Raw genomic sequence first — 14,720 nt, forward strand, 5'->3', positions numbered from 1 at the left:
GAGCAGCAGCGCTGGGGTCTGACCTGCACAGCAGCAGCTGCCAGTGCTGGCTCGCACCGCTGTAAAACCATTGCAACAGGTTTAGCAAGCGAGAGCTGGCTTAGACTCGCACTTGCACCGAAGGGAAGCTGAAGGGCTCCCAGCAGCGGTGCCCCGGGGACAGCTTATCTGTCTGCTCCTCCACCGACCTGACCTGATGCAGTCGCTGCGCTGCCTGCCTTGCGCAGCAGCTCCTTCCCCGGCACGAGCGGGTGGCAAAGACGAGTTGAGCTGAGGTTGGTACAGCTGAGGAATACGCTGGCTAGGACTGGTCAGGTATAAAAAATTACACAAACCAAAACAAATAACTATTTATGAGAGCTGCCCAGGAGATTCTGGGTGATGGTGCAGCACCATGGGGCAGTGAGGAGCAGCAGTCCACTCCAAGGGTGCCACGGTACTGGCACCCACAGTCCATATTTCATCTGAAGAGGGACACGAGGTACCAAGGCTTGGCTGGGCAGACCAGCAGAAGCCACCTCATCCCGCAGACCCTCTCCAGGGCTCTGCCTCTTTTATCTGGCGACCAGCTGTCACCAGGAGAGACACACCAGAGCATCACTGCCAGGCAGCCTGGGAGAGACTGAGCCTTACTAGCTTGTGTGCACTCAGGGTGCTGTAATACACACACTCAGCTCAAGGGCCGTGCAATGCGGTTGGAAGGGTCTTTCCTTGCACTGACAGACACAGACACACCAGTACGTATTTGGGTTCCCTCTTCCCAGGTGAGCACAGGCTCCAGCCGGGGCTGCTGAGCCATGGCGTGGCTGCAAATAACGCAGCAACCCCTTGCAAGAGTCCATGAGGGCAAGAGGGGTGTGGAGGAGCCAAATTTCTCTACCTGCCTTCATGGAGCCTTGCAGATGCAGACTGGCACGTGCTGGAAAGGCCATTGTTGGACCAGAGAGGGGTCCTCCCGGCTTCTTCTCCTGCACCCCCAGAGCGCTCCAGCATGGAAAGGGATGGAAAGTTTTGTAACCCCTAACAGGCCCCAAGCAGGTTTTGAAACCAAGAAAAACAAGGTGGGGAGGACATTTTCAGCTGCTTCTTGCTGGTGTCCTGGGAATCCCTCTACCCTGGTGGTTCAGGGGTTCGTGCCAGGACTTGGGGGTTCAGGCTGGGTTAAAACCAGGCTGTAGCAGCCAGCTTGGGAGCAGGTTGGGATTCAAGGTATTTCCTTCATGCTGACAGGGGAGGCTGGGATGGGGACTGATGACTCTGAAGCCCCTGAGCCTTCAGTGTTCATGGTGGCCCAGACGCTGCAAACCCTGCAATGCAGGGAGCAGGGGCTTTGCCATCCCCGATGCTGCTGCATGCAGAGCAGCAGAGCTTGAACTATCCTGTGTCAGAGCACCGTAAGTAAACAGTTCCTTTTTGGTGCTGACTTCTGTTGCTACCTGCTATTCCGGTTGAATGAAGAAAAAAAAAAAAAGAAGAAAAAACACAACTACTTCTGTTGCTGCAACACTGGGCTCCAGCCAGGGAACTCCCAGCCCTGGGACTGCACACACGTGCCCGGGCAGCTCTGAGCGGCTGCACAGCTGGAGCCGTTTCCTCCCCTGGAAACACCAAGGTCACAGCAGAACCACATCTGAGTGAGAAATAACCAGTTTTACCATCTCTGGCATGGTTTGGGTGAAAGCCCTTTCAGCATTCCCTCTCGGCGAAGGGGCAAAGCTGCAGCGCGTTTGCTCATGTCTGCTTCTTGCAGCTTTCCTGCGCCCTCCTCAGCAGTGTAAAGCTGAGCTGCTTCAATAGTATCCATGTGCCTAATACCTACTGTGAAAATAGGAAGGTTTGGGGCTTTTTGTATGGTTTCAAACTCACTGTGAGCAGTGAGAGTCCTCAGACAGTTATTAGTCTCCTTACTGCTCATTAAGGACAGGGAAGTGCTGCTGCTGGCTTTGAGCGAGGGATGGGCAATGGCAGTTTGTCCCAGTGGGATGTCATTTGCTCCTCATGGTGCAAGGAAGCACCAGAAGCATCTCAGGGTACGCGCTGAACTGGTGGCCTGGCTAATATCCAGATGCAGGCACGAAGCTGACATCCCCGTGGGAACCTGGGGTATCAGCCCCTGTGGCCCATAAGCCCTCAGCCATGTTTCCAGGAAGGCATGGTGGAAGTTCACAGGGGAACAGATATGTGTGCTTGCAGACACCAGTGGTCACCTGCTTCCTTCCACAGCTCAATCATTTATACCCCAGAGGAGGGGGGGTAGTGTTAGCGCAATTCCCAGCAGCTGCTGCGCAAACCTGCAGATTGCACCAAGGATGATTGCAGTTAATGTGAAGTGAGATACGACACAATTTAACATCCTCAGGGAGAGGTATGCAACACGGGTGTGCAGTACTTGGGCAGTTTTAACTTCTGTTGAAGCCCAGGAATGAAGAAAGTGTTGCAGATGCCCTGTGGCAGGGTGCCTGGCAGCAGAGCCTGCTGGGCGGGTTTGCTGGGGGGTGCTGACCTTTGAAATGCAGGAGAAACATTTCCTCTTTGAACTGCTCTGCAGAGATAATGAATTTTGTAATGGATTTCCTGTTCTTTTTATAGAACAGGGGAAGCTGGCAGATCTAGTCTAAGCTTGCTTTAGCCAGAGTTGGACATAAGTATGTTTGCTGCATAACCTGACACAGAAAACTGATGGTTTTCTTCGGTTTGATTCAAAGCGTCACACCGGGATTCAAACAGGCTGCAGTGGTAGCAGAGAGGAATATTGGGGAGCAGTCAAGCGGTGCTTTGCAGGTGCGTGGGAATGATCCAAAGGCAAGAACTGCCCTATGATAAGATCAAAGGTCCCTCTAGCCCAGCTGGTGCTGACTCCAGCAGTGGCAGGACGAGCCCAGCCCTTTCTGCCATCTGCTCCCCACAGTCTTCTCCAGCACCCACCACTGTTACGTTACAGAAGTTAGAGGACAAATCCCTCTCTGGCTTCTGCTGTCTCTTTTTTGATCTGTTGTCCATGAACCTGTTTTGAACCCATGGATACCCCCTGCCTCCGCAGCCTCCCACATCAGCGGGACATAGAAGTTCACCGGTCCCACAGCACAGAGGCAGGGGTGCTCTTTTCGCCAGCCCTGTGGGGTTTTGCTGGGCCACACTAGGGCATGCATGTCATGTCAGCTCCTCATGAAACCCTTGTGAACAACCTCCAGGATACTCTGCATCTCTGTCGCCCTAAATTGCTCCAGCTCAGTCTCTCTCACTTCAAGAGAATGATGCATTTCCCAGTGCTGGGAGCTCTGCATTACACACACAAATGCAAAGTCCACCCATGTTCCCAGCAGCAATCAGGCATTTATACCCTGTGCAACAAAGTGGAGAGCTCCCACTCTGTTGCAGGACTTCCATCTGCATGTTGATCTTCAAGCTGTTAATCCAGCTTTCCCTTCGCTTAACATTTCTCTCCCTTTACCTCACTATACCCCTACAGATCTGTGCAGCAATTGATAAGATCCCCCTGATGAATCCCCTCTCCTCAGCCAGCTTTGCTGATCCCTGGGCTGTTTGTTGCCTTTCCCCTCACTGGGGCAGGCTCCATCCTCTTGCCAGGCACTTTCCTGTGCCACCTACGTGCTCCTTACACCTCATCAGAGGTGCCCACAGAGCACAGCCGCAGACCAGAGACCCTCACCCAGGGCACATGGCCAGCACCAAACCTGCAGCACTAGCCACACTCCTCCTCCTCCCGATGTCCTGAGGGAGCGTCCCTGCATGGTGGCCCCAGGATGCCACACCAACCCCCATCCCAAACACTTGCAGCACAGCCTCCCTTCTCCACCAGCAGGCATAAAAAACCCAGACATAAGACCAGAGCAGCGATGTGAAAGTTCCTGGGGAAATGTTTGCTTTAATTAAACCTAATATTCTTGTTATAAATGAGCAGTCTGGAATCCCATTAGATTCTTGGTCTTAGCGACTTCTTACCACATTAACATTTCACTGACTGTCTCCTTTCCCTGGTTGTGAGTCATGGAGAGCAGGACCCCTGCTCGCTCTCTCTGGGCCATTTGGTACTTCTAGTCCTTCCTTCACATCCCTCTGGGCTGAGCAGCCTTTGCCATAGCAGAGCTGTTTGCAGCAGGGTCCGTTTCCAGGTGCCTCCTCCAGACCGTGCAGCTTCAGGACCCCTGTCTGTGACCGGTTCTGCAGGCTGCCGCCAGCTGGGACCTGGTGATGCTCTTCACGTTGCTCGGTGATTTCCCCTGCGTGAGTGCTGATGTTTGCTCTTCTGACTGCAGCTGCCTCCTGAGCAGAAGTTTTGGGTGAGCACCCTCTGCCCACGGCAGCTAAATCAACAGAGACTGCTGCCTGGTGCCAAGTCAAGGTTGCAAGAACAAGCAAAGCATTGCATGGCTTGATGAATGGCTGAGGAACAAACAGAGGTTTACTGGGTCCAGTGCCAGATCATACACCTTGCACACTCCATTCACAAACCTGGCACCGCCTGGCTGGGGACATACGTGTCTGCACCACCCAGGAAACACAACTCAGGGCCAGGCTGGGCTCAGGGCAAAGGGACCTGTGTTTCTCGAATGCTTGTGATCCCGCTGTGCCAGCTGCCAGGCTGGGAGCTGCCTCCTCAAGCTCTCCCAGCACTGGTGGAGGGGATGTCCAGGCAGATGGCACTGGCCAGCCTTTGTCACATACTGGCAGGAGCCTGGCAGCAGATGTGGGATACTGGGTTAAAGAAAGCTGGGGGCTTACATGAGCTTCCTCTCACCAGCAGGTGATGCAGGTTATCATATTGCAAATTCTCTCACCGCAGCTCCTGCTGGCTTCCCCGCCTCCCACGGCATTTGGAGAGCAGTAGGGCTGCCACAGCTTCCCTATGGAGGTGCAGACTACAAAGAGGAGCTTGGTGGGGTCTCCTCTTCTGTATTCCTCTTCTCCTTCTGATCAGCACCGACCACATCCTCATCCTGCAGTGGGTCTTTGAGCAGCAAAGCCTCTGAGCCAGTGCTCACTGTGCTGGGGGGTCTCAGCCGCTGCCGAAGGGCTGCTGTGGGATCCAGGCTGGATCAGCACTTCGGAAAAACCAGACTCTCACCAGTACCTGAACCCAGAGCTGGGAGCTGGACATCACAGGCCTATTCATATCAACTCAGATCTTGCTGTCCAGGCTGAGACTGGTTCTTCAGACTGAGAACCTGCATTTCAGATTTGTCTTTTAAAGTAAATCAGGCCTGCTGAAAACATAAAACTAAAGCAAAAGCCATGCAGAAAGGATCAGTGTTTTCCTTGGTGAATTGCCTCAGGGCACACACTTATTAAAGGCAGAAGCAGAGTGGTGGAGGTAATGAACCTGTCTCTCTTGCCTGTGGTCCAGCTCTGGTTGCGTAAGGAGGCTGATGGCTGGGGTGGGTTGATGGGTGCTGCTGGCAGACAGCGCTAGTGCAAATGAGCAGATGCTGCAAACCAGCTTTGCCCCTGCAGACCTAGAGGAACAGCCCTTCTTAAACACCCTCTGCCAGAGGGAACAAAAAAGTGCTGCTTGTGATGCTGCTCGTGATGCTGCTCCTTGCCTCGATGCTCTGGAACAATAAATAAAGCCTGCAGACACCCTGCACTGAGCAAGGAGTGAGCTCTGGTTTGCAGCCATGTCTCAGCCAGCCGCTGTAACAGGCCAGTGGCAGGGAAGTCCTGGCCATGAGCATCACGTCTGGTCCTCCTAAGCGCTGGTGATGTGTGCTGCCCATTCTGGTGGCTCCTCGGATACAAAGTGGTCTGGAACTATGTTGTCCTGCTCCTGCTCTCCACTAACTCCAGACGAGCCATCTCTGGCCTCCGAATTTCTACATCTGAACTGGTTTTCAGTTGGCAGTGCTCACACCAGCCTTCACTCACACTCTGTAGTCGGTTGGCTCCTCTCTGCTGATGTATCTTGTAGAAGCTGCAGGATGGAGCCACTTAGGAGCTTTGCTTTTCCCAATATGTGATGTTGGGTTACTCACTGGACAGGAGAGTGATGCAGAGAGCTCGGACCTACCTCGCTGGGCTCAGCTGCAAAATCCTACTTGCCTTTTATTCTGGGACTGCTTGGATGAAATAAAAAGTTCTTTTTCACATTGAAGACTGGTACAGTATGTTTCACCTGTAGGGAAGAGACTTACTGGAATTAAATCCTCTAGGAGAATAGAAGAATGTGTTCCTTTTTATGGCTAACCAACACAGGTGGGTAGAAGTGAGTGGAGCCTTCCTGGGAAGGTCCTGGGCTGCCCTCAGCGGTTAAAGAAGAAGGACTTGAGGGTCTGCAGAAACTGTGACTTCTGCCTCTGCTTCTGCTTCTTCCGGATGATGGGGATCCAGACAAGGCCACAAACGAGGAGCATCAGTCCCAAGGACAGTAAAGCTGGGCCACACATTTTGTAGATGTGTTTGTTCTTGATTTGGATGCACGACAGGCTGGTGATGACCATCCCGAAGAGGAAGATAGCTGCTCCGACAGACACGACAATGACAGGCTTGTGGTATATGTCCCACTTGCTTCTGGATGCACTGGTCCAGACGGACTCACTCCGGGAGCTGATGCAGAGGGTGCTGGCCGTGTTACTGATCGGCAGCTCCTTGGACTGAGGTGACTTCTCACTCCCGTCTGGGCTCTTGGGGGGAATTTCCATGGTGACGGGATCTGAGACAGAGACCTGAGATGGACAAAAGAGAAAGAGCAGAGCAAGGCTAATGATGGAGGATGGATTGGCTGCTTTCTGTTTGGTCATTAATCGGTGCCAAGTCAAATGAAGGTGGAGAAGGCTTTGTGGGTCACTGCAGGGAGAGAAGAGCATCAGCTCACCAGCTTCCAGCTCCCACAGGGATTCAGTGGTGGGATGAGTAGATTTCCATTGGAAACCACTACCCTGAACCTCCCAGGGCTCCCAGCTGCTTGCAGGGGAGTAGCAGGGTACTGCAAGCAGGGCTGGTGATGCTGGCTGATTCCCCAGACCCGCTTTCCCTCCCAGATGCAAATTACACCCCCGTTACACCTTGTAGCAAGGTCATGTCTCCCTCTTGCAGGTGTGGAAACTGAGGCACAGGTGTTCTGTGTCAGGGCCACTCAGTAAGAGAGCAGAAATCCCCCTCCCATGGGCTGAGTGCTTTCTTTGTGTCCCTGGGGCTGGATTTTTCTTATTGCCACGTCCAGCCTAGATATGCCAGCCTTGTAGTAGCCACAATGCAGGAGCTTCTTGTTCCCTTCTTAAATGCATAGATGGGAGATGGGGAAATGCTCATCACAGAGGGGAAGTTTTCCAGCTGTAAGTTGGGGCAGGCTGCTGTGGGAGGGCTCTTGAGCTCGGTAGCAGGAGCATGCTGAAATACTCTGCCTTGTGACAGCTGGGTTGGCAGTGTGGCTTTTTGGTGCATTATTTTTTCACTAACTCGAGGAGGAAATATGCTTTCCCAGAAGCAAAGTGCCTTTAGCATGGAGAAAACATTATGGTAAGTAGGAAGGGCTGAGCATTATGTTAACCGCTATTTCCTCAGGGCTCTGCTGAGGAGACAAGGCAGGAGGCTGGATCAGGGAGTGCTCCTGATGCCCTGCTGCTGGGAAGCCCAGCAGAGATGAACCTGTGCAGGTACCAGGGCTGAGGAGGGCAGGAGAGGCTGGGGATGCTTCACACCCAGGAATCAGTTGGGGTTTTTTTTGCAAAGCTAACTCCTGTTTTATCCCCCAGGTTTTCCTCCAGGGGCTCAGTGGTGTCAGAAGGGCTGGGACTGACCTGTCCTCTGCGGGTGGTTGGGGCTGTCCCCACCCTCAGGGCATGCAGCAGGACTACAGCAACGATGCCAGCCTGGAGCAGCCCAGGGCCCCTCATTGCCCTTCTGCCAGCACCACAAAGCAGAGCCCCTGGTGATTGCTGCCAGCCCCACAGCTGTCCTCGTGGAGCTCCCCCATGCAGGAGTCAAGTTCAAGCCACAGCCGTGCTGGCCTGGGCACAAGATCCCCGTGATGCTCAGATGTATGGGCAGTGCCACCAGGGCTCTGTGCCCGCTCCACTGTCAAGCACAGCTCTTAAGTACCACGCAAGCTTTGAGCCTAAGTTGGCTTAGATCCAGAGCAAGTAATTTAAAACCCTGCTTCAGCCCTCGTTTGGCACACACAGCACTGCGGGCTGCGTGTTTGCTCAGTTCAGCCCTGCCTACACCCAGACCCACTGGTGGCCCATGGGATGGCTCACCAGGAGGTGCACAGCATGGGTGATACCAGGCTGGATTTGTATCTTGTGTGTGTTGCGAAAAGGTCTGTAGCTGCCGTGGGCAACAACAAGGTGTAGATGAGATAAACGTGAAGCCCAGCAGCCCCAGCTCTTTTCCTGTTGCTGCTGATCAGTGTGGGAGTGTGGTACACACCAAGAAAGTGCTGCTGCACGGAGGCTGCAAGGCTGGCACAGCTCCAGAGGCACCGTCTTAAGGAAACGTGCCTGGGCTACACTGAGCCCAGTGCCCGTCTAGGGATGCTGATGCACCATCTAGGGTGCCAGCCAGCACCTCCCTTGCTCTTTCACCTGTGTCCCCTGCCAAGGTTTGTGGTCTATTCTGCAAAGAAGCAGATGTAATTGTTCAATTTAGTCCCCCCAACACAGACACTGTTGCAGAAATGCAGATCTGGTGGTATTAATGTATTTTGTGATGTTTCAGGTTTGCCAGGCTTAGACCAATATTCAAAATATGAAAACCAAGAGCAGTGGACGTTATCTGCATCCCTCCTGTCCTCAGCTTTCACCCCCTGCTCTTGAACAAGGCAAGACACAGCAGAGGAGGGGACATGTTTCTGCCATCCTTATATATCTCCTACAGCACTTGATCAGGGATGATCAAGCACTTGACAAGGCAGGTAAGTCTGGTCATAGTAGCAAGTTCTGGTTTCTGTTTCTTTTGAGCTGGTGATCCTATCTCTGCAAGCTGGACTGATTGCAGTGCAGCATGCTGACCCCTTGGCTTTGGAGAAGGATGAGCTGCTGTGAGATGTTGTTTTGATGGCTACAGCTGTGTTAGACATGCGGGTGCTCAGGTACAACTTCCCCTGCTGTCAGCTTCAGTGATGGAGCTCACCTCACCGCTCTTAAGCTGTGGCTCCCAGCAGCCACAGGCTCCTGAGGCAAAACCCAAACACTGCCAACAATGTCCGGCGTTCTGAGGAGACGCTGAGGCTGGCTGTGCAAGGGCCAAATTCTTTGCTCTGCTTCCACCTATACAACCTGCCCAGGCGTCAGTCCAGGCCTCCAGAAAAACCCACCAGCTGCAGTTTTGCAGAGATGAGCCCAGATCCTGGGTACCTCCTCGCTTGGCTGGTGCGTGCAGCCCTTGCTCACAGCGTTGCTGGTTGTGATCCCACTCTTCTAGCTCAAATCTTCTGCAAGGCTCTTCCTGAAACTTCATCCTAGGTATTTCATCTTACGGCATGTCTTGGCTTTATCCTTGTAACATCCATTGTGGAGAGGTTTTATGATCAAGCCACTGTATAATTTTAATTTGGCTTTGTAGTTGGAAATATGCTTTCTTCTCTGGAATAATGCCAAGATCTCATATCTCAGCAGTCTAGTGCAGTCTGCCCTGTCCCATCTTTCAGACACCCCATTCCCTGCTTGCCTGTGTGCTGCCGCCCTGCCTCCACATCGATGGGTACTTGGAGCTCTGCAAAGCACCTTCCTCTTAATTTTGCAGAGCATTAATGTCAGGTTCCTGCAGAAACCATCATCTTCCTTTCATTTACACTAAAGTGCATTTTTCTCCCCCCTTTTATTTTCTGGCAGAACTACTCCTCTCGCCACAATTCCCAGACACTGATCAATTTTCTGGCACTTCCCGGCAGAGCATGCTTTTTCTGGTCACACTTTCCCCCGCTGTTAGCTAGTGAAGGATTTCACTCCCTGCAAGTGTCTGGGAGTTGGTTTGTGAGCAGTGCATGTATCTGCAGCTCTTGGGAGAGCTAATGCAATTTCAGTTCCTGCTCTGCCCATGCTCCATCCCTAATTCATCACAGATGTGCTCATATTTGAAGATGCAATGGTTGTACTGAGCAGCCTGGAAGGATAATGCTATCAGATTTCTTCCAATTTTCTAAATCATTATTGTTGTAAGGAGAGCATCCGCAGATGACTGTTTGCTGGCTTGAAAATGCCTCCAGAGCACATCTCAGATTTCATGTCTGGTGTTGTGCTGCCGCTGCCTCTGAAATCTTGGGCAGCTGTTGGCAGTGGAGCTAATACTGGGGTCTTTCTTTCTCCCCTTCGTAAGGAAGAGCCTCCTGTGATTCTATTCCTCCTCCCTTTGCTCTTTCAGTGCTCTGTGTGGTGATGTTTGCTTTCTGAGCTGGGAAATATGCTGGGCCCTGTTTGTTAGTGCTGCTGGGGACCCCGGTGCCAAAGCGGCACAGCACACACCTGGGTATCTCCTGGACCTTGGGGACATTATGTGGTGGTGCTGAGGAGAGAGCTTTTGACACACACACTTCCCCCACCTGTCCCCAACCCAGCCATCTAAGATCTGGATACTGCCCCACTAAAGCCACAAGCTGTTCCGCAGAGAGGGACCCCAGACCCTCCCCACTGCCCCACGGTTATCTGGGGTTTCTGGTGGCATCCAGATGGCTTGGGATGGTCCCCTGGCAAATGGCAGCATCAGGTGCTCTGCAAAGTCTTGGGGTAGAGACCCAAGGGGTTTGCTTGGCCTTCAGCCAGAAGGTGTGTCCTGCCTGCCACCCCAATGGGTGGGCAGCAATGTCTTCCATGGGGGTCCCAGCTGGGAGGAAACCATAACGTTGGTGAATGGAGGAAAAACGGATAAGTGCTTTTTGGGGCATGGCTTTTCCTGCTGCTCTGGGGTGTCTCAGTCTGACTCTAATTGGTCCTGACGTTCAACCCCAGTACAGAACCGCCTGAGATGACAGTCGTGGGTCCCTGTTTGCCAGGAGAAGGGGTTAGCTGCTCTAGAGGACTCATGTGTGACCGTGGGATGGGTGGGAGAGGAGACTGCTGCACTAACAGACATACACATGCATGCACTTTGCAGAAACTTTTTGTTAGATGTTTAAACCTGGCCAAACATAGTTGAGAACGGCTATCAATCAGGTTCAAAGTGGATAGGGGTGAGATGTATACCCAGTGAGGCAGTGTGCCTGAGGTCCTCAAACCAAACCAGCTGGGAACTGGGGGGCTGTTTCCCGGTGGAGATGGGGGACCTGCCCTGCCCACACCTGTCCCACAAAGAGCATCCCCACAGCCGCACGGGTGGCTTGCACAGGGGACTTGCACACAGGGAGGTGCTGGCGGGGGACAAGACCCTGTTCCTTGTGTGGGTGTCGGGGCAGGGAATCCCCTGGGGAGGGACCGAGCGCTGGGAGATCACTCACCATGCAGTGCCTCTGTCGTCCCGGCTGTCACGTCACTGGTGTGTAGTGGTTTGCTGTGGGAGGTGAGCCGGCTGGTTGCACTGAACATGCCCTGAGCACACTGTGGAGGGACCCGGCCACCAGCTCCTGCAGGCACAAGAGGAGCGGCTCACAGTATCCAGCTTTCTGTTGCTGTGTGTCAGCACCAAGAGGGCTGGATCCTGCTGGGCTGAGCAGACTCAGCTCTGGGAGAAGACGGGGAGGGTGGTGTTCATGCCAGGCATGAGTGCTAAAGCCCCATCCTTTCTCTTGCCATCCCCACAGCCCTGCTCACCTCGGAGCAAGGAGGGGGCTGGCAGTGGCTACGTGGGCAGCCATCCCTGCAGGCTGACTAGCTCAGCTCCGAGACCAGGGGTGGAGAAATAAGGCGAAGTGTTAGAGAATTTCATGTAATTGAGATGGAGCCAGTGTCCATTTGCTGGTGTAGTGGAAGTGGGTTGGGCCCAGCCACCTGCATCCTTTGGGAGCAGCTTTCCAGCATCATCCAGAGTTTAGATGGTCCCAGCAACCCGCTCAGGGTCTTGCTGAGCAGACCACCTGCAAGTCCCTTTTTGGGGCTCAGCAAGAGGATGACCCCCAGTCTTGCCCTGCTGTATCCCCTCTCCCTTTCCATCACCCCCAGAACCAAACCCATGGAAATCCATCCTACTTACGTGGCGAGTGGTGAGGGACGTTTGCCCACCCCACCAGCAGTGGGACAGGCTGCAGCAGAAGGTCCCGTACTCCTAAGCCAGCCTCACCCCAAGCCCCACATCGCTCTGGATGTTGCCTATTGGGCTCTGTTGAGCCTAATAAACAATGGAGCGCATCCCAGCTCTGATGATCTCACCAGCCTATCATTATATTGTTTAACTCTTTGTTTCCCTGCCTTGGGCCCCTGCAAACCTGACTTCAGGCAGCTTGCCTGGGAGGGCTTTATAAAAGGCCACAGTCTGGGAGGCAGCTCAGTGGCGTGGCAGGAGAGGCAGGGTGAGCTGGTGCTTGGGGCAGGGATCCAGTACTGGGAGCTGTTGCTGGTCCAGACTTGGAACACCAGCAAGTTCCTGAAACATCTCTGGACTGTAGTTTCTGCATTGTCAAAGCAGGGGATCATAGTCAGTGTCTGCAAAGCACTTTGAGGCTCCTTGGTGAGATGTTAGAGGGATGCAGGATACTAGCAATTAGCTATTAATTAACATCCTGAGTCCATTATAAGGAGGGGGATGGAAGAGGGAGGTGGTTCTGGCATATTGCCTCCTTTCACAAACTCTCAGCCAAACTTTAATACCTTCTTACACCAGTGTGAACCCACGTTGCTGCAGGGAAGGGATCCAGCCTGACACAGACATTACCAGAGTCCAGGGCCAGGTGCCAGCATCAGTGGGGCTACCTCCGTCCCAGTGGGCTGTTTGCTGGTTTGGTGCAGTAACTAATGGTATCTAAGCTGCACCACAGACCTGGCCAGGGAGCGAGACGAGGTGGGATGGACAAGCAGCTGTGGAGCTCTCAGCTCAGGCAGGAAGCCCGGGGGCTGTTTGTCAAGGTAAGGTCCTTCAGCTCAGCTCTGTAGACCCCTGGTCAACAGTAGGTAGACATAGGACAGGTTATGGAGCTTTTCAGTAAGGGGCAGCTGGGGCAGCATGCTCACGGCTGGGGCAGAGAGGGGCAGAAGTGGGATGAGCTCAGCATCCTAGTTTGTGGTCTGTCCTCACATCTTGATGGGAGGTGGTGGGCGAGTTAGCTGAGCACAACGGCCAAGCCCTGGGGTAACAGGGTGAGCTCCATTGACCTGGGAACCAGCAGCCAAAGGAGCCAGGTGTTTTGGGGGTGTTCAGGGAGTATTTATTTGAACAAACGAAAAGATTCTCTAGAAATGGGAGAGTTGAGTGGATTTGGGTTCCCTAGTGCAGGTCCAAGGGGGTAAGTCATTTGGCCTAAAGGAGCAGTTTGGGTTAAAAAAAAAAAGAAAAAAAGAGGTGGGAAAGCTTCTTTTCAGCACCTGCAGCAGGATGCATTTACACCCTGGTTCTGCACCATTTCCAGGCTGAACCGAGCTGCTTCTGCCCTGTTGGGGAGCATCCAGCCTACTACCCCATGCTGTGGGCTGTATTCATTTCAGCCACCCCCAAACTTCCCCCATGCTCCTGGCACCTCCTTCCTGCCCCAAGGACTGAGCCGTGGTGGCAGTGAGCAGGCAGGGGTCAGGTCACAGGCAGGAGTGCCTTTTGAACATGATGCCTCATTTATGCCAAGGTAACCTGAACAAGGCACGAGGGGCCAAACATTTACCTGGGATCGCTCCTGCCCCCCCCCCCCCCCCCCCCCCCCCCGCCCGCCTCCAGGGCTGGGGTGCATCCCTGCAGGGCTGGGGTATGATCCATGGGCTGGAGTCTGCCCCATGGCATCATCTGTGGGCTGAGTGAACAGGGAATCCCTCCTGGGCTGTCCCTCATGCAGATGATGCTGGGGGTGCATTTCCCACCCCAGCCGGGTCTCCCCGCCCCCCCCCCCCCCGCCCCCAGCCTGCAGCCTCCCTGCCTCTCCGCGGTTGCCGTGGATGCTTGCTGCCACCTCGCGGGGCCGTGGGTTGCCAGCAGCCTTAGGGACTCCGTGGGACAAGGGACAGGCTGTCCCTGAGCCCCCCAGCGACAGAGCATTCCCCAGCAGCGCTCCCTGCTCGCGGACACATGCACACGGCATGGGGCTCGCAGAGATGCGTCCCTGCAGCTGGAGCCGGGGGACACGTCACATCACTGTCCCCACGGGGGCAGAGGGCGCTCCAAGCACCTTAGCAGCGCAGGTGATGGAAAAGCCACAGTGATTTGGCTTGCAAAGATGTCTGGGCACAGTGCTGGGGGAGGTGGCTCTGCACGTACAACCCTGCGGGGCTGTCAGCTGCAGTGCATCCCTCCGGGGACCCGTGTGCCCTGTGCTGCCCACCGTGGCTTGGCCACCAGCGCCCTGGCAGGCACAAAAGGTGAAGGATTTAATTCACCTGCCAGACCCTTTGGACAGTGAGATATGATTGCCACCCTATGCAGTGGCAGCAAATGAAAGCCTGGTGAAGGTCTTCTCCAAGCGGCATCATTGCACTACAGCAAGAGGTGGGGAAAAGCATGTTGCTTTTGGCTTTAGCTGTCGTAGTGTCACAGAGCTCCTGTGGGCTTTTAGTCAGGATCCCGGCCCTGGACAGACATCCCTGGGAGGTCGCAAGGATACAGGACAACCAGCTGCAGGCATTCAAAGAAGGCACTGAAAGCAAATTGTGAATAAAGCTGATCCCCTCGTCTTCTACAGGGCCAGTGTGTGGTGTGGG

General features: G+C 54.1%; 1 protein-coding gene across 2 annotated transcripts; it reads right to left on the bottom strand.

The window, feature by feature from the left end:
• Window positions 1-3,867: 3,867 nt before the first annotated feature.
• On the bottom strand, window positions 3,868-12,507 carry PIRT (phosphoinositide interacting regulator of transient receptor potential channels). Of its 2 annotated transcripts, none has more exons than XM_027813305.2 (3): window positions 12,079-12,507; window positions 11,387-11,512; window positions 3,868-6,680 (listed from the first exon to the last, which is right to left on the bottom strand). In XM_027813305.2, exons 2-3 carry the CDS (start codon window positions 11,387-11,389, stop codon window positions 6,258-6,260), a joined length of 426 nt encoding a protein of 141 aa, XP_027669106.1. In that variant the 5' UTR covers window positions 11,390-11,512; window positions 12,079-12,507; the 3' UTR covers window positions 3,868-6,257. The 2 variants fall into 2 exon arrangements, with proteins under 2 accessions (XP_027669106.1, XP_027669107.1); XM_027813306.2 differs by having other exon boundaries at window positions 11,387-11,610.
• Window positions 12,508-14,720: the final 2,213 nt, after the last annotated feature.

Source organism: Falco cherrug, chromosome 1 (genome assembly GCF_023634085.1).
Source record: "Falco cherrug isolate bFalChe1 chromosome 1, bFalChe1.pri, whole genome shotgun sequence".
NCBI classification, from domain to species: Eukaryota; Metazoa; Chordata; class Aves; order Falconiformes; family Falconidae; genus Falco; species Falco cherrug.